This window comes from Petromyzon marinus, chromosome 65, assembly GCF_048934315.1.
Source record: "Petromyzon marinus isolate PM22_M1 ecotype Great Lakes invasive population chromosome 65, UKy_Petmar_22M1.pri1.0, whole genome shotgun sequence".
Lineage (NCBI taxonomy): Eukaryota > Metazoa > Chordata > Hyperoartia > Petromyzontiformes > Petromyzontidae > Petromyzon > Petromyzon marinus.
In genome coordinates this window covers 6,940,555-6,959,895 of record NC_133731.1, presented here as the reverse complement: position 1 = coordinate 6,959,895, position 19,341 = coordinate 6,940,555, and the positions used below count along the sequence as shown (strand labels likewise).

Genomic DNA, 19,341 nt, shown 5'->3' with positions numbered 1-19,341 from the left:
GCATCTCTGCCATCTTCATCAGCATCATCACCGCCACTGCCACCTTCATCAGCATGGTCACCGCCACCTTCATCAGCATGGTCACCGCCACCTTCATCAGCATGGTCACCGCCACCTTGATCAGCATGGTCACCGCCACCTTCATCAGCATGGTCACCGCCACCACCACCTTCATCAGCATGGTCACCGCCACCTTGATCAGCATGGTCACCGCCACCTTCATCAGCATGGTCACCGCCACCTTGATCAGCATGGTCACCGCCACCTTCATCAGCATGGTCACCGCCACCTTCATCAGCATGGTCACCGCCACCTTCATCAGCATGGTCACCGCCACCTTCATCAGCATGGTCACCGCCACCTTCATCAGCATGGTCACCGCCACCTTGATCAGCATGGTCACCGCCACCTTCATCAACATGGTCACCGCCACCTTGATCAGCATGGTCACCGCCACCTTCATCAGCATGGTCACCGCCACCTTCATCAGCATGGTCACCGCCACCTTGATCAGCATGGTCACCGCCACCTTCATCAGCATGGTCACCGCCACCTTCATCAGCATGGTCACCGCCACCTTCATCAGCATGGTCACCGCAGCCTCCGCGTGGTCTCGTGTCGTCGCTGCAACTGCCGCCCCTCTCGTTGGCCGTGTGCAGGTCCCCCCACTACGCGTGCCCTGAAGTCATCCGCGTGAGTATCTCTCTCCTGAGCTGGGAACCACCACGGTCCTTCTTCTTTATTATTACTACGTGAACCACTCTGCGGTTGGGGGGGAGGGGCGCGGTCGCGGTGGTGGTGGTGCCGTGGTGGCAGCGGTGGCTGTGGTGGTGGTGGCAATGCGGTGGTGGCGGTGGCTGGGCGGTGGTGGTAGCTGTGGTGGTGGTGCGGTGGTGGCAGCGGTGGCTGTGGTGGCTGTGGTGGTGGCAGCGGTGGCTGTGGTGGTGGTAGCTGTGGTGGTGGTGGCTGGGCGGTGGTGGTAGCTGTGGTGATGGTGGCAGTATGGCGGTGGTGGTAGCTGTGGTGGTGGTGGTGGAGGCTGTGGTGGCTGTGGTGATGGTGGCAGTATGGCGGTGGTGGTGGTGGCGGTGCGAGTCAATGTCGTCATTATCCGTCGAGAAGCGAGACTGGAATCACGCGCGGCCTTCTCTGTGTGGCGGCGGTGGCGGCGCTCACAGGGGGAGAAGTACGACGGGAGGAAGGCCGACGTCTGGAGCTGCGGGGTCATCCTCTTCGCCCTGCTCGTGGTGAGACCCGTCACCTCGTCGCGACCCCTCACCTCGTCGCGACCCCTCACCTCGTCGTGACCCTTCACCTCGTCACCCCCCTCTCTGTGAACCCACACAACAAGATCTCAGTCCAGGCGTGCCTCCTACAGCGCTCAGGATGTGTTGTTGACAAACGGAGCGCTATACGAGACGGCGCTATAGTGGGGTCACTATAACACGCGTCCAATGGAGATGCGTTCTCTACCGCTATTATATACGAGGGCTTCACCGGGGTATCGGCAATCGCCTTAACAATGATGCCACGCACGTCATAAACGTGTTAAAGTTATTTTATAACTTGATCGCATAAGTGTGCCCACGTGGTGGAGGGTTGTGTCGGAACCCTCCACCACACGACACAGCCAGTAAGGTTTGTCACGTAAACAAAACGCGCTAATTAATTACTAGTGTAGAGTGTAGTGTGTAGTGTAGTGTATAGTGTAGTGTGTAGTGCAGTGTATAGTGCAGTGTGTAGTGTAGTGTATTGTGTAGTGTAGTGTATTGTGCAGTGTGTAGTGCAGTGTATAGTGCAGTGTGTAGTGTAGTGTATAGTGTAGTGTGTAGTGTAGTGCAGTGTATAGTGCAGTGTATAGTGTAGTGTATTGTGCAGTGTGTAGTGTATAGTTTAGTGTGTAGTGTATAGTGTAGTGTGTCGTGTAGTGCAGTGTGTAGTGCAGTGTGTAGTGTAGTGTGTAGTGTAGTGCAGTGTATTGTGCAGTGTGTAGTGTATAGTGTGTAGTGTATAGTTTAGTGTACTACAATTTGAGTCGTGACGTTTCGCTGGTAATGACACCCAGGGCAATGTGTCTGATGATGCTTGTTGATGTAATCACCAGCGAAACGTCACGGCAGACACAGGAGTGGGTGGCCAGCACCACGCCCGGCCGCCTTTGTCTCCCCAGCGCCGATGTTTTTACGCACCAGGTACTCATTTGAGGCCGAGCCGACCTAGGACCAGGACCGATTCGGATAATCGTCTGTGGGCGTTGGTGGCCGTGAGCGGGGTTCGATCCCCGGCCCGTGGCCACGCCTCACCGACAACCGGCGACGATCTCCCCTAGGTCGACTCGGCCTCAAATGGGTGTCTAAAATTTCGCCCGCTCGGCCGAGACGCAAGCAGCACTTGCTAACCCCCTGGACAGTCCGTCAAGGCCACCGCAGGGGAGGGCCTTTGGTCTTTGCGTCTTTTGTGTTTGTCTTCTTGGCTCTTTCGGTAAAGTCACCACCACGTAGAAGGGAAACAATAAAATAATAAATAAAACAATTAAATTCTCACGACGTTTCGACTGCGCAACACAAGCAATCATCATCAGGTGTGAAAACGCCACTTTTTTCAAGATTTTCTTGCTGTGGTTTTCACGCCTGATGATGATTGCTCGTGTTGCGGTCGAAACGTCGTGAGAATTTTATTGTTCTATATTTCAATTATTTTCTTGTTTCCCTTCTACGCGGTGGTGACTTTACCGAAAGAACCAAGAATTTGAATCCCTGCAGTGACGAAAGCTTTAAATAAAAATTTAAATAAACTACATATATATTTTTTAAAATTCTTTGGGTCTTTCGGTTAAGTCACGACGATCGGTTCAAAAGAAAATAACAAACAAACTACGGTAAGTTTTTTTCGGAAAAAATGTTTGTTATTTTTGTTATTTTCTTTGAACCTATCGACGTGACTTTTTCCGAAAGATGCAAAGCATACGAATCCCTGCAGTGACGAAAGCTTTTTTAAGTGTCTCGTGTTTGTTTTCGTGTCTCTGGGCCAGGGCGCCCTGCCGTTTGACGACGACAACCTGCGGCAGCTGCTGGAGAAGGTGAAGCGAGGAGTGTTCCACATGCCGCACTTCATTCCCCCCGACTGCCAGGCCCTGCTGCGTGGCATGATCGAGGTGGACGCCGAGAAGAGGTTGCAGGTGAGCTCGGGACACTGCCACCTCATCACCCCCCACGTGGGCACCGTCGCCCCTCCCCACGTGGGCACTGCCACCCCCCCCCACCCCACGTGGGCACTGCTGCCCCCTCCCCACGTGGGCACTGCTGCCCCCTCCCGCTACACGCGTGTCCGTAGCGTGTTCCATGGGGTTAAGAGCGGAGGGCACAGACGACGATCCTGGCACTCGGCTCGGAACGTCGACTGAGATTCTGCGCGGGTCTCGCCGTGCGTGCATGCGGTGTGTGTGTGTGTGCGTCTGTGCGACGCTTCACGTGGCCTGAACGTGCACATAGCCTGGCACAAGGGACGTGGCGACGTCACCGCCGCTTTGTGGCGAATGGCGGCTGCTGCTGTTGTTGTGCGTACGGGATGAAGGCCCATCGGAGACTTTGCACTGACAGATTTCTCTCTCTCTCTCCTCTCCCCTCCCTCCTCTTCCTGCCTCTCCTTTGTGTCTCCTTGCATCTCCCCTCTCCGCATCTCTCCCCTCTATCTTTTTTTTATTTCAATCTCCACCCCTCCCACCATCTCCCCTGTCTCTCTCTTTATCTCCCACCATCTCCCTTGTCTCTCTCTCTTTATCTCCTACCATCTCCCACCATCTCCCACCATCTCCCCTGTCTCTCTCTTTTATCTCCCCCACTCTCCCCTGTCTCTCTTTTTATCTCCCACCATCTCCCCCACTCTCCCCTGTCTCTCTCTTTATCTCCCACCATCTCCCACCATCTCCCCCACTCTCCCCTGTCTCTCTATTTATCTCCCACCATCTCCCCCACTCTCCCCTGTGTCTCTCTTTATCTCCCACCATCTCCCCCCACTCTTCCCCCACTCTCCCACCATCTCCCTCCACTATCCCCCCACTCTCCCCCCACCCTCCCCCCACTCTCCCACCATCTCCCCCCACTCTCCCACCATCTCCCCCCACTCTCCCACCATCTCCCCCCACTCTCCCCCCACTCGCCCCCCACTTTCCCACCATCTCCCCCCACTCGCCCCCCACTCTCCCCCCACTCTCCCACCATCCCCCCCCACTCTCCCCCCACTCGCCCCCCACTCTCCCACCATCTCCCCCCACTCTCCCCCCACTCTCCCCTGTCTCTCCCCTCCCCCCTGTGCCTCTCTCCCGTCTGAGCAGCTGGAACAGGTTCAGAAGCACTCGTGGTACTTGGTGTGAGTGAACACACGCACACAGATACTCACACAGGTACTCACGCAGGTACTCACACAGGTACTCACACAGGTACTCACACAGGTGCTCACACAGGTACTCATACAGGTACTCACACAGGTACTCATACAGATACTCACACAGGTACTCACACAGGTACACACACAGATACTCACACAGGTACTCACGCAGGTACTCACACAGGTACTCATACAGGTACTCACACAGATACACGTACAGGTACTCACACAGATACTCACACAGATACTCACACAGATACACGTACAGGTACTCGCACAGATACACGCACAGATACATGCACATACTCACACAGGTACTTACACAGGTACTCACACAGGTACTCACACAGATATACGTACAGGTACTCACACAGATACTCACACAGATACTCACACAGATACACGTACAGATAGACGTACAGGTACTCACACAGGTACTCACACAGGTACTCGTACAAGTACTCGCACAGGTACACACACAGGTACTCGCGTAGATACTCACAGATACACGCACAGGTACTCACACAGGTACACGTACAGGTACTCACACAGATACTCACACAGGTACTCACACAGGTACTCGCACAGATACACGCACAGGTACACACACAGGTACTCATACAGGTACTCACACAGATACTCACAGATACACGTACAGATACACGCACAGAGTACTCACACAGGTACTCACACAGGTACTCGCACAGACACACGTACAGGTACTCACACAGGTACTCACACAGGTACTCATACAGGTACTCGCACAGACACACGTACAGGTACTCACACAGGTACTCACACAGGTACTCATACAGGTACTCACACAGAAACTCACACAGGTACTCATACAGGTACACGCACAGGTACTCACACAGATACACGTACAGGTACTCACACAGATACTCACACAGGTACTCACACAGGTACTCGCACAGACAACACACAGTTACTAACACAGACACACGTACAGGTACACACACAGGTACTCACACAGGTACTCATGCAGGTACTCACACAGGTACTCACACAGAAACTCACACAGGTACTCACACAGGTACTCACACAGGTACTCGCACAGACAACACACAGTTACTCACACAGATACACATACAGGTACTCACACAGGTACTCACACAGGTACTCACACAGGAACTCGCGTAGTTACACGCACAGGTCACTCACACAGGTACTCAGGTGTACACACAGGTGTACACACAGGTACAAAAACAAAGATCCCCTGTGTAGCCTTAACAGACTGCAGGGGCAAGTGCTGTTAGCGAGCACCTATGAAGGCCGGCACGGCACACGAGGGGGTGGGTGGCCAGCACCACGCCCGGCAGCCTTTGTCTCCCTAGTGACGATGTTTACACACCGCACCACGTACACATTGGAGGCTAAGTCGACCTAGGGGAGGCCCAGGTCCGGTTCAAATAATCGTCACTGGCGTTGGCCGTGAGCAGGAATCGAACCCGGGTTTGCAGCGCACTAACCGCTATACCACCGCTCCCCACTCCCCACACACAACAACAACAACAACCGCCATTCGCCACTAAGTGGCGGTGACGTCACCACGACGCTTGTGCCAGGCCATGTGCACCTTGAGGCCACGTGAAGTGTCGAACGCCCGCTGGCAGAAGGTCACGGGGCAGACCCAGCAGGTGCTACGGGTCGACTGACTGAGACGACTGAGATGACTGGCTGATGCACCACCTGTGCCCCCTACTGTGCCAACCTGCTGTGTTTTAGCCACCCGGCGCTCCGCTCGTTGTTGTGAGCGTTGCTCCTCCGCGCTCCGTTGTTGTTGGAGGGCGACTGCCTCCAACTGCCCAGTAGTAGCGTCCTTCACGAGCCTCCTCCTCCCCACATATACACACACACTGACACACACACTCCTCCACGTGCACACACACACACACACCTCCACTTGCACACTGACACACCCACTCCTCCACGTGCACACGTGCACACACGCGTCATGCAGTGCCATTCCCCACCAAGTGACAGTGGTCGTGATTGGCTGGAGTAGTGTTAGAACGGCGCTCTGTGGTGGTAGCCTGTGGGTGGCGTTAGAACAGCAACAGCTGGCGATGGCTACGTTGCTGCTGCTGCTGCACGTGGCTGCCTGTAATCCAGCGCTGTGGAGGCAGCAGCAGCAGCGAGGGTCGGTGGATCACTCACAGATGGGCTGTGGAACTCCCCTACCTACTCGCGGTTGGGCGTAGAGGAGGATTTTCCAGGAGACTACGGTACAGCCAAAGTGCGGATCAATATCAGTCTGTTCCCTCTGCACGCGGGAGAGTTATGAAGTTTTTTTCTGGGTTAGATCGCGTAAGTATAAATATGCCGTAACCCTCCACCACCCGAAGCAGCCAGTGAGGTTTGTCACGTAAACAACGCGCCAATTAGTTACGAGTGTGTAGTGTGATGTGTAGTGTATAGTGTGGTGTGTGGTGTAGGGTGTAGTGTGTAGGGTGTGGTGTGTAGTGTGTGGTGTGTAGTGTGTAGTGTAGTGTAGAGTGTATAGTGTGGTGTATAGTGTAGTGTATTGTGTGGTGTGTAGTGTGTAGTGAATTGTGTGGTGTGTAGTGTATAGTGTAGCGTGTAGTGTAGTGTGTAGTGTAGTGTGTAGTGTAGTGTAATAGCGCTGGCTGGTGGACAGCAGCGGCAACTGTGGTGGACAGAGAGTGTACACACGCTGGCGATCGTGTGCATGCGGTGTGCTGGCAGAGCGGAGGAACTGGGGCAAGGTTCACGGAGGACCCCGACTGGAGGTCCCAGGAGGCATGGTCAGGGCAGAGTGGTGCTAGTATAGTGTTTAGTGTATAGTGTAGTACACTAGTATAGTGTGTAGTGTATAGTGTAGTGTCACTAGTACACTAGTGTAGTGTACTAGTATAGTGTTTAGTGTATAGTGTAGTGCACTAGTATAGTGTGTAGTGTAGTACACTAGTATAGTGTATAGTGTAGTGTCACTAGTACACTAGTATAGTGTGTAGTGTATAGTGTAGTGTCACTAGTACACTAGTATAGTGTGTAGTGTATAGTGTAGTGTTACTAGTACACTAGTATAGTGTTTAGTGTATAGTGTAGTACACTAGTATAGTGTGTAGTGTATAGTGTAGTGTCACTAGTACACTAGTATAGTACTTGGTGCAGCGATTTTGGCTGTGACTGGTCCCACCTGAAAACGGAAGCTTGCATTAATTGTTTATTTCATTTTAATTCGTTTTACCTACGTGACTTTATCGAATAAAATCAAAGAGTACGAATCCTTGCAGTCACGAAAGCTTCAAATCTAGAATACACTAGTATAGTGTGTAGTGTATAGTGTAGTACACTAGTATAGTGTGTAGTGTATAGTATAGTACACTAGTATAGTGTGTAGTGTATAGTGTAGTGTCACTAGTGTACTAGTATAGTGTGTAGTGTATAGTGTAGTACACTAGTATAGTGTGTAGTGTATAGTGTAGTACACTAGTATAGTGTGTAGTGTATAGTGTAGTACACTAGTATAGTGTGTAGTGTATAGTGTAGTGTCACTAGTGTACTAGTATAGTGTTTAGTGTATAGTGTAGTACACTAGTATAGTGTGTAGTGTATAGTGTAGTGTCACTAGTACACTAGTGTAGTGTACTAGTATAGTGTTTAGTGTATAGTGTAGTACACTAGTATAGTGTGTAGTGTTTAGTGTAGTGTCACTAGTACACTAGTGTAGTGTACTAGTATAGTGTTTAGTGTATAGTGTAGTACACTAGTATAGTGTGTAGTGTAGTACACTAGTATAGTGTGTAGTGTATAGTGTAGTGTCACTAGTACACTAGTATAGTGTGTAGTGTATAGTGTAGTGTTACTAGTACACTAGTAAAGTGTTTAGTGTATAGTGTAGTACACTAGTATAGTGTGTAGTGTATAATGTAGTGTCACTAGTACACTAGTATAGTGTGTAGTGTATAGTGTAGTACACTAGTATAGTGTGTAGTGTATAGTGTAGTGTATAACGTACGACTTCAGCCCACCAGTTTGTTGGAGAGCGAATCCACAGCACTATCTAGGCACCCGCACTATCTAGCTACCAGCACTATATACTGTCTGGCATCGCACAACAACCCATTTAGAAATCATTAGAACAATAATTGCCCATAGCCAGAATTTGGCCCAGTGTGCTTACCTGGGCGCGACTTTTGGCCCCAGTACGTCACTGGCTGCTGGTGTTGTTGTTGATCGATTGTTGTTGTTGATCGATTGTTGTTGGTGTCGTTATTTTGTTAATTTTATCGTTTGCTATTGTTGATCTTTTTTTTGTTGTCGATCGTGTGTTGTTGTTGTTGTTATTGATCGGTTGTTGGTGGTGCTGTTGTCCATCGGTTGTTGTTGGTGCTTGTTGTTGACCATCTGTTGTCGTTGGTGTCATTGTTGTTGTTATTGATCGTTGTTGGTGGTGCTGTTGTCCATCGGTTGTTGTTGGTGTCGTTGTTATTGATCGTTGTTGGTGGTGCTGTTGTTGTCGTTGTTGTTGGTGCTGTTGTTGACCATCTGTTGTCGTTGGTGTCATTGTTGTTGTTGTTGATCGTTGTTGGTGGTGGTGCTGTTGTTGTCGTTGTTGTTATTAATCGTTGTTGGTGGTGCTGTTGTTGTCGTTGTTGTTGGTGCTGTTGTTGACCATCTGTTGTCGTTGGTGTCATTGTTGTTGTTGTTGATCGTTGTTGGTGGTGGTGCTGTTGTTGTCGTTGTTGTTATTAATCGTTGTTGGTGGTGCTGTCGTTGTTGGTGTCGTCGTTGCGGCAGGGGCATCAAGAACGAGCCGGAGCCCGAGCGGCCGGCGCCGCGCCGCGTGGCGCTGAGTGCGGCGGCGGCGCTTGGCGGCGCCGAGGCCCTGGACCCGGACGTCCTCGACTGCATGCACTCCCTGGGCTGCTTCCGCGACCGCGACAAGCTCACGCACGACCTGCTGTGCGCGCAGTGAGCGCCCGCACCGGCACTCGGGGGCACCAGCGGGTCGCTCGCTGGCGCTAGCGGGTCACTCATGGGCACTAGCGGGTCACTCGCTGGCGCTAGCGGGCACTCATGGGTACTAGCGGGCACTAGCGGGTCACTCGCTGGCGCTAGCGGGCGCTAGCAGGTCACTCACTGGTGCTAGCGGGCACTAGCGGGTCACTCATGGGCACTAGCGGGCACTAGCGGGTCACTCACTGGTGCTAGCGGGTCACTCGCGGGCACTAGCGGGTACTAGTGGGTCACTCACTGGCACTAGCGGGTCACTCACTGGTGCTAGCGGGCACTGACGGGTCACTCACTGGTGCTAGTGGGTCACTCACTGATGCTAGCGGACACTAGCGGGTCACTCACTGGCACTAGCAGGTCACTCACTGGTGCTAGCGGGCACTAGCGGGTCACTCACTGGCGCTAGCGGACGCTAGCGGGAACTCACGGGTGCTCCGTGTGCTGCTGCTGCTGCTGCCTGCGTTGCGTGTGCTGCCGCTGGTGCAGGGAGAACCAGGAGAAGATGATTTACTTCCTGCTGCTCGACCGCAAGGAGCGCTACCCCAGCCAGGAGGACGAGAACCTCCCTCAGCGCAACGAGATCGGTACCAGCAGCACGCTCGCTCATGCTCACTCACACTCGCTCACTCACACTCACTCACACTCGCTCACTCGCTCACTCGCACTAATTCACAAGCTCACGCTCGCCAACTCACGCTCGCCCGCTCACGCTCGCTAGCTCTCGCTCACTCGCTCACGCTCCCCCGCTCACGCTCGCTAGCTCTCGCTCACTCGCTCACACTCGCTAATGCACGCTCGCTAATTCTCGCTCGCTCACGCTCACTAACTCACGCTCGCTAACTCATGCTCACTAACGCACGCTCGCCAACTCACGCTCGCCAACTCACGCTCGCCCGCTAACACTCGCTAATGCACGCTCGCTCATGCTCACTAACTCACGCTCGCTAACTCATGCTCGCTCGGTCGCTTGCTCATACTCGCTCGCTCACACTCGCTCACGCCGGTTCAATCACGAACATTTACTCTGTGTCTCTGAGTCTCAACCTCTGAGTCTCAATGTTTCTACGTCTCTGTGTCCATGTCTCCGCGTCTCTGAGCATGTCCGTGTCTCTATCCACATCTCCATGTTTGTGTCTCTGCGTCTCTGTCTCCCCGTGGTGTCTCCGTGTCGTCTCCGCGTCTCTGAGTGCGTCTGTGTCTCCGTGTCTCCGTGTCGTCTCCGCGTCTCTGAGCGGGTCCGTGTCTCCGTGTCGTCTCCGCATCTCTGAGTGCGTCTGTGTCTCCGTGTCTCCATGCCGTCTCCGCGTCTCTGAGTGCATCCGTGTCTCTGTGTCGTCTCCGCGTCTCTGAGTGTGTCCGTGTCTCCATGTCTCCACGTCTCTGAGCGCATCCGTGTCTCCGTGTCTCTGCGTCTCTGAGCGCGTCCGTGTCTCCGCGTCTCTGAGCGGGTCCGTGTCTCCGTGTCGTCTCCGCATCTCTGAGTGCATCTGTGTCTCCGTGTCTCCGTGTCGTCTCCGCGTTTCTGAGTGCGTCCTTGTCTCCGTGTCGTCTCCGCGTCTCTGAGCGCGTCCGTGTCTCCGTGTCTCTGAGCGCGTCCGTGTCTCCGTGTCTCCGTGTCGTCTCTGAGTGCGTCCGTGTCTCTGTGTCGTCTCCGCGTCTCTGAGCGCGTCCGTGTCTCCGTGTCGCCTCCGCGTCTCTGAGCGCGCCCGTGTCTCCGTGTCTCCGTGTCTCCGAGTGCGTCCATGTCGTCTCCGTGTCTCCGTGTCGTCTCTGAGCGCGTCCGTGTCTCCGTGTCTCTGTGTCGTCTCTGAGCGCGTCCGTGTCTCCGTGTCTCCGTGTCTCCGAGTGCGTCCATGTCGTCTCCGTGTCTCCGTGTCGTCTCTGAGCGCGTCCGTGTCTCCGTGTCTCTGTGTCGTCTCTGAGCGCGTCCGTGTCTCCGTGTCTCCGTGTCTCCGAGTGCGTCCATGTCGTCTCCGTGTCTCCGTGTCGTCTCTGAGCGCGTCCGTGTCTCCGTGTCTCTGTGTCGTCTCTGAGCGCGTCCGTGTCTCCGTGTCGTCTCTGAGCGCGCCCGTGTCTCCGTGTCTCCGAGTGCGTCCATGTCGTCTCCGTGTCTCCGTGTCGTCTCTGAGCGCGTCCGTGTCTCCGTGTCTCCGTGTCGTCTGCGCGCCGCCTGGAGACCCCCCGCGCAAGCGGGTCGACTCGCTGCTGCTGCACCGCCAGGGCAAGTGGCGCCCCGAGCAGAAGTCCATGGAGGTGCTGAGCGTGACGGAGCGCGACGGCTCGCCCGTGACGGCGCGGCGAGCCCTACAGATGGCGCAGCACGGGCAGAGGTGCAGCTAGCTCTCTCTCTCACTCTCTCACTCTCTCTCACTCTCTCTCGCTCTCTCGCTCTCTCTCACTTTCTTTATCTCTCTCACTTTCTTTATCTCTCTCTCTCGCTCTCTCTCACTCTCTCCCGCTCTCTCTCACTCTCTCTCGCTCTCTCGCTCTCTCTCCTGCTCTCTCGCTCTCTCTCTCTCTCACTTTCTTTATCTCTCTCTCTCGCTCTCTCTTGCTCTCGCTCTCCCTCTCGCTCTCTCTCTCACTTTCTTTATCTCTCTCTTGCTCTCTCTCCTGCTCTCTCGCTCTCTCTCGCTCTCTCTCGCTCTCTCTCGCTCTCTCTCTCTCGCTCTCGCGCTCTCGCTCTCTCTCTCTCACTTTCTTTATCTCTATCACTCTCTTTATCTCTCTCGCTCTCTCTCACTCTCTCTCTCGCTCTCGCTTTCGCTCGCGCTCTCTCGCTCTCTCGCTCTCTCTTTCTATCACTCTCGCTCTCTCGCTCTCACTCACTTTCTCTATCTCTCTCTCTCGCTCTCTCTCCATCTGTCTCTCTCGATCTTTCATTTTCTTTCTCTCACTCTCTTTATCTCTCTCACTCTCTCTCGCTCTCTCTATCACTCTCGTTCTCTCTCTCGCTCTCTCTCTCGCTCTCTCTCGTTCTCTCTCTCGCTCTCTCTCCCTCTCTCTCGCTCTCTCTCTCGTTCTCTCTCGTTCTCTCTCTCGCTCTCTCTTGCTCTCTCTCTCGTTCTCGCTCTCTCTCTCTCTCTCGCTCTCTCTCTCTCTCTAGCTCTCTCTCTCTCGCTCTCTCTCGCTCTCTCTCGCTCTCTCTTGTTCTCTCTCTCGCTCTCTCTCGCTTTCGCTCTCTCTCGGTCTCTGGTGTTGTCGTCGTCACGCCCGACGTTGGAACGAACGGAAGCCGGCGCCCAGAGTTGTGTTGTCGCTGTGAGGGGGCCCTCTGCCACCCGGCATGGCCGTCGGCGTCGTGAGCGGAACGGAAGCCGGCAGGCCGCCCCGCGTGGAGCGGTGCTTAGTCACTGTGGCACCACGTAGGGACGGTCGGGTGCCCGTGGTGGCTATGAGATGTTAACTCCCTCGCCTGGTATACAGGAGGTCGTGGGTTCGATCCCGACCCTGACGTCTGCTGCTGCTGTATATTTGGAGTTTGCGTCTCTCTCTCTCTCTCCCCGTGGTCGCGTGAAATTTTCTCCGGGACCTCCGCTTTTTCACTCCGCATTTAGAATCAACATCACGCGTTTAAGAGTTTTCGGCTGCTCCAAATGTCCACGTGGCAAGCGACTTAGTTGAGCTGTCGTTTGTGATAGCCAGGTCGCTTCTGAAAAAGAGCTACGTAGCTCAGTGGGGGGCCTTACCTGGTGCAGTAAAAAAAACTTATTTTCGGTTATTAGCAGCTCAGAGCTCAGCCTGGCACTGCCCCACGGAGCATCGTCGTGCCCAGTGAGGAGCGTCGGTAACGGGCGGCCCCCGTTGATTGACGGCTTGGCGACCGCCGCCGCCGCTTCCGCCGCCAGGGTTCAGCACGCGCCGATCGTCACGGCGACGGCTCGGCACGCGCCGATCGTCACAAATCGGGGTCACGTGGCTCACGCGGCCCCAACTCGGAAATCGATGAGGGATCGTCGGCACCGCCGGCGGTGGAGACCCGCACGTGACACCGTTGCACTCGGGTTTATAGCCAGAATGTGGCTCGCCGAGTCTCAAGAGGCGTCCTGCCACGTGCGTGCAAGTGTGCGGGGAGCGGTGGCACAGTGGTTAGCGCGCTGCGCGACGAAACCCCCGGCGACAAGGAGTTGGATTCCTGCTCGCGAACCACCGACGCCACGGGACGGATATCTGAACCGGTCCGGGGCCTCCCCTAGGTCGACTCGGCCTTAAGAACGAGCACCTGCTGCCGTGCGTAGATACGGATAGTCGTGAGAAGAGGGCGGCCAAGCGTGGTGCCACCGGGACCCCCCCCCGCGCCGTTTCCGGTATTCGTAGGCGCTGTTCACTGGGGGGCACTTGCCCCGACACTCTGTTGTGAGGCTGTACTGGGGGGGGGGGGGCGGGGGGCATCTATGACTTTGCGTGCGTGTGTGTGTGTGTGTGCTCGTTTCTCGTCGGCAGGTCTCGCTCCGTGAGTGGAGCCTCCTCGTGCTTGGCCTCCAGTCCCATCAGCAGTCCCAAGGTAAATCTCCGCGCGGGCCACCCACCGTCACCACCAGCGCCGGCGTCAGCCGGACGGACGCCAAAAAATAAATATGTTATTGTTTCTAGAGGGAGCTCCGTTATAGAGGCTTTTTTTGGGGGGGGTTATATCACGTAAATATAAATGTGTCGCTTAAACCGCCACCACCCGACACAGAGGATTAGTAAACAAAACGTGCTAATAAGTTACGGGTCCAGCACCACCGGTGTATTGGAAAGTAAATCCAGAGCTCCCTCCGTCCAGTGAAGTCAAAATAATTTCCATGAAATAATTTGGCGTCGTTCTCTTATTATATATTTATAGAGCCCCTTTGTTTAAGTCTCTTAACGTAGTTAAAATAACGACCAGTATAATTGCCAGAATTATTTTGATGGTAAGGGTAGGGGAGGGAAGGGAAGGAGTGGAGGGATGAGGGGAGGGATGAGGAAGGGAGTGGGCGATGATGGAGAAGAGGTGGTGAGGCTTTGAGAGAGGAACGGAACGAGGTTAAGGAGGGGGACTGCTTCATGTACTGGGGCAGTGTTGAGTCTATGATGCAGTGTGGAGTCATTGGGCAGTGTTGAGTCTGTGGGCAGTGTTGAGTCTGTGGGCAGTGTTGAGTCTATGGGCAGTGTTGAGTCTATGGGTGGTGTTGAGTCTATGGGCGGTGTTGAGTCTATGGTTCAGTGTTGGGTCTATGTGCAGTGTTGAGTCTACGGGCAGTGTTGAGTCTATGGGCAGTGTTGAGTCTATGGGCAGTGTTGAGTCTATGGGCAGTGTTGAGTCTATGGGCAGTGTTGAGTCTATGGGCAGTGTTGAGTCTATGGGCAGTGTTGAGTCTATGGGCAGTGTTGAGTCTATGGGCAGTGTTGAGTCTATAGTGCAGTGTTGAGTCTATGGGCAGTGTTGAGTCTATGGTGCAGTGTTGAGTCTATGGGCAGTGTTGAGTCTACGGGCAGTGTTGAGTCTATGGGCAGTGTTGAGTCTACGGGCAGTGTTGAGTCTATGGTGCAGTGTTGAGTCTATGGTGCAGTGTTGCTGAGTCTATGGTACAGTATTGAGTCTATGGGCAGTGTTGAGTCCATGGTGCAGTATTGAGTCTATGGGCAGTGTTGAGTCCATGGTGCAGTGTTGAGTCCATGGTGCAGTGTTGAGTCTATGGGCAGTGTTGAGTCTATGGTGCAGTGTTGAGTCCATTGTGCAGTGTTGAGTCTATGGGCAGTGTTGAGTCTATGGTGCAGTGTTGAGTCTATGGGGAGTGTTGAGTCTATGGGGAGTGTTGAGTCTATGGTGCAGTGTTGAGTCTATGGTGCAGTGTTGAGTCTATGGGTAGTGTTGAGTCTATGGTGCAGTGTTGAGTCTATGGTGCAGTGTTGTCTATGGGCAGTGTTGAGTCTATGGGCAGTGTTGAGTCTATGGTGCAGTGTTGGGTCCATGGTGCAGTGTTGGGTCCATGGTGCAGTGTTGAGTCTATGGTCAGTGCTGAGTCTATGGTGCAGTGTTGAGTATGTGGGCAGTGTTGAGTCTATGGTGCAGTGTTGAGTCTATGGTCAGTGCTGAGTCTATGGTGCAGTGTTGAGTCTATGGTGCAGTGTTGAGTCTATGGTGCAGTGTTGAGTCTATGGTGCAGTGTTGGGTCCATGGTGCAGTGTTGAGTCTATGGTGCAGTGTTGAGTCTATGGTGCAGTGTTGAGTATGTGGGCAGTGTTGAGTCTATGGTGGAGCGTGCATTATCGACGAACCTGTCCGAGTAACGTGGAATTTCCGCCGGAGAAGGTCGGCGTCGCGTCACCCCGGCAACCTTCGCGTGGTGCCGGGAGTCACGAGGGCCGCGGTTCTCTCTCCACGTTTCATTTTTTAATTATTATTATTATTCCATCGGTGCGCTCCATGGATCTAACCTCATTCTCCATGTCTCCCATTCCTCCTCCTCCTCCTCCGTTCGTGTATTGTTCCGCTTAATGTACCACCAAACAAAACCCCACGCTGTGCTTCACCCCCCCCCCCCCGTCTGTCGCACACGTTTGCCACTTCCCCCCCGCCCCCGATTCTGACCTCACTTTCCTGCGACGCCACCCTGGAATGCAATCAAATTGTTCTTTTCCCCCTCCCCGCCGCCGGCCGGCGCACTTTCCACGCTCGCACTTGCCACGCACGCCGAACCCCTTCACCCCCTTAACCCTGACCCCCCCTTAACCCTGACCCCCCACCCCCCACCGGCACCGACAACACAAATCCCCTCTCCCCCCCACCCCCCAATAAAAAAAAAACCTGAACACCGCCGCCACCACCGCTTTTACCTCGGTCCCAGCCCTTCTGGAAACCCCACCTGTCCCCCGACACTTGGGAGAAATCTCAGAGCCTCTCCGAGCCGGACGTCAACGGCGAATCCCCTCCGGCGTCTCCCGCTGCCACCGCCGCCATCGCCGCGACGACGACGGCGGCGGCGGCCTCGGCCCGCCCCTCGTCGTCACCTCCTTCCGGGCCCTCCTCGGCTCCTCCAACCGTCGGGGGCCCCGGCGTCAGGACGGGGCCCCCCGGGTCGTCGCGCGACGCCTCCTCCTCCTCCTCCTCCTCCTCCGTCGAAGGGGCGCGGGGCCCCCACGTGGCGCCGCTGCGCCTCTCCCTGCCGCCGCCAGGCCGCAAGAAAGCCTCGGCCGCCGCGGCCGCCGCGGCCGGCGGCGGCGGCGGAGCGGCGGCCTTCTCCGCCGGCGTCATCCCCCGGTTTGTGTTGCCGCAGGTCACGCTGCTGCCCTCCCCGGGGAGCCCGGCGCACGCGCCGCTGACTCCGCACGGCCAGCCGGCGCTCGCCGCCGCCGCCGGCGGCGGGAGCGGCGGCGGCGGCGGCGGCTGCGGCGGAGGCTCCGACAGCCCCCTGCAGGCGCTGTCCCCGGCCAACACCCCCCCCTCCAGCCCCAGCGTGGGCGCCGGCGGGGGCGGAGGGGCGCTCTGGAGGAACCGGCTGCACTCGTTCAAGCACACCTTCCTGGGCTCGCCGCGCTTCCACCGCAGGAAGCTGCAAGGTGGGCGGGCGGGCGGGCGGGCGGCGGGTTCGGTGGGCGAGTGGGTGGTTGAGTGACTTGGCGGGTGGGTGGGCAGGTAGGTGAGTGGGTGACCAGGCGGATGGGTGGGTAGGAAGGTGAGTGGGTGGCCAGGTGGGTGGGTGGGCAGGTAGTTGAGTGGGTGGCCAGGCAGGTGGGTGGGCAGGTAGTTGAGTGGGTGGCCAGGCAGGTGGGTGGGCAGGTAGTTGAGTGGGTGGCCAGGCGGGTGAGTGGGCGGTTTTGGGTGGGCGAGCGGGCGGGCGGGCGGGTGGGCAGGTGGTGGATGAGTGTATGGGTGACTTGATGGTTGAATGGGTGGTTGGGTGAGTGAGTAGGTGAGTTAGTGGGTGGTTGAGTGAGTGGGTTAGTTAGTGGGTGGTTGAGTGAGTGGGTTAGTTAGTGGGTGGTTGAGTGGGTTAGTTACTGGGTGGTTGAGTGGGTGGGTTAGTTAGTGGGTGGTTGGGTGAGTGAGTAGGTGAGTTAGTGGGTGGTTGAGTGAGTGGGTTAGTTAGTGGGTGGTTGAGTGAGTGGGTTAGTTAGTGGGTGATTGAGTAGGTGAGTTAGTGGGTAGTTGAGTGGGTGAGTGGGTGAGCCAGCTGAAAGCTGAGTAGGTAAGAGTAAAGTTGAGGAGGTAGGTGGGTGAGTGGGTGGGTGGTTGAGTGAGTGGGTTTGTGAGAGGTGAGAGTGTGGATGAGTGGGTTGTTTGGTGAGTGAGTTGTTTCATAGTTGTGTGTGTGAGTGATCGGTTAGGTTATATGTGAGAGCGAGTGGTTGGATAGCTGAGTGTGTGAGTGGCTGTGATGCCGTAGTGGTGACACCACAGCTATTGCGGTGGTTGTGGTGGTTGTGGTGGTTGTGGTCGTTGTGGTGGTGGTTGTCGTGGTTGCGCTACGAACCCGGTGACCCGAGTTCGATTCCCGCTCACGGCCAACACGGGCGACGATTATCTAAACCGGTCCTGGGCCTCCCCTAGGTCGACTCATCCTTGAATGAGTACCTGGTACGGTGTATAAACATCGCCACTAGGGGAGACAAAGGCGGCCGGGCGTGGTGCCGGCCAGCCACCCCCTCGTGTGCCGTGCCGGCCTACGTGGGTGCTCGCTAGCAGCACTTGCCCCGACAGTCTGTTACAGGCTACACGGGGGATCTTTGTCTTTATTTTGGTGGTTGCGATGTCACCGCGTCGCGTGTTCCCACAGTTCCCACGCAGGAGGAGATGTCAGGCCTCACCCCGGACTCCTCACCCGAGTGAGTGTCGCACCCAAAGCACATTGCCCAACGCGGCACACCATATTCAGTATACCTCTCCTACGTGTGTGTGTGTGTGTGTCGTGTGTCATGTTTGTCTGTGTGTCACGTGTCTGTGTGTCACGTGTCTGTGTGTACGTGGGGAGCGGTGGCACAGTGGTTAGCGTACCGCGCGACGAATTCAGCGACCCCAAGTTCGATTCCCGCTCACGGCCAACACCGGTGACGATTATCTGAACATGGTCCTGGACTCGGCCTCAAATGAGTACCCGGTGTGATGTGTAAACACCGACACTAGGGAGACAAAGGCGGTCGGGCGTGGTGCTCGCTAACAGCACTTGCCCCAACAGTCTGTTAAGGCTACACGGGGAGTCTTTGTCTTTGTTGTCCTTTGTGTGCCTGTGCCTGTCTGCATGTCTACCTGTACGTACATGTGTCCGTGCCTGTCCGCGTATGTCTGCGTGTGCCTTGTTTAGGTGTGTTGTGTGTGCGTGTGTGTGGGCGGGTGTGCGCGTGTGTTGTGTGTGTGTGTGCGCGCGCGTGTGTGTGTGCGCGCGCGTGTGTGCGCGCGCGTGTGTGCGCGTGTGTGTGTGTGCGCGTATGTGTGCGTGTGTGTGCGTGTGTGTGCGTGTGAGTGTGGGGAGCGATAGTGTAGCGGTTAGCGCGCTGCGCTATGAACCTGGCAACCCGGGTTCGATTCCCGCTCTCGGCCAACACCAGTGACGATTATCTGAACCGGTCCCGGGCCTCCCCTAGGTCGACTCAGCCTCAAATGAGTACCTGGTGCAGTGTGTAAACATCGTCACTAGGGAGACAAAGGCGGTCGGGCGTGGTGCTGGCCACCCACCCCCTCGTGTACCGTTCCGGCCTTCATAGGTGCTCGCTAACAGCACTTGCCCCTACAGTCTGTTAAGGCTATACGGGGGATCTTTGTCTTTGTCTTTGTGTGTGTGTGTGTGTGTGCGCGTGTGGACCTGTCTTCGTCTCGGTCAACTAAACCCTTAACACCCCCGGGGTCTGCCCCGTGACCTCCCCTGTGACCTCCTCCTGCCGGCAGCGACAGCCTTCACACTTTCACGTGACTGCCTCAAAAGTGCACCTAGCCTGGCACGAGCGCCGTTGTGACGTCACCGCAGCTCAGTGTTCAATGCAGGGTGCTTC

General features: G+C 55.6%; 1 protein-coding gene across 1 annotated transcript in view; it reads left to right on the top strand.

Moving 5' to 3' along the window:
• The window catches only part of LOC116956483 (serine/threonine-protein kinase BRSK2-like), a 55,348-nt gene that overhangs the window by 18,502 nt on the left and 17,505 nt on the right, over window positions 1–19,341 (top strand). Inside the window, exons 6-15 of the mRNA XM_076054327.1 lie at window positions 660–693; window positions 1,179–1,247; window positions 3,032–3,178; window positions 4,334–4,368; window positions 9,172–9,345; window positions 9,874–9,971; window positions 11,564–11,717; window positions 13,831–13,891; window positions 16,632–16,914; window positions 18,132–18,180. Coding sequence (XP_075910442.1) covers window positions 660–693; window positions 1,179–1,247; window positions 3,032–3,178; window positions 4,334–4,368; window positions 9,172–9,345; window positions 9,874–9,971; window positions 11,564–11,717; window positions 13,831–13,891; window positions 16,632–16,914; window positions 18,132–18,180 — 1,104 coding nt within the window. The remainder of the gene's footprint in view (window positions 1–659; window positions 694–1,178; window positions 1,248–3,031; window positions 3,179–4,333; window positions 4,369–9,171; window positions 9,346–9,873; window positions 9,972–11,563; window positions 11,718–13,830; window positions 13,892–16,631; window positions 16,915–18,131; window positions 18,181–19,341) is intronic.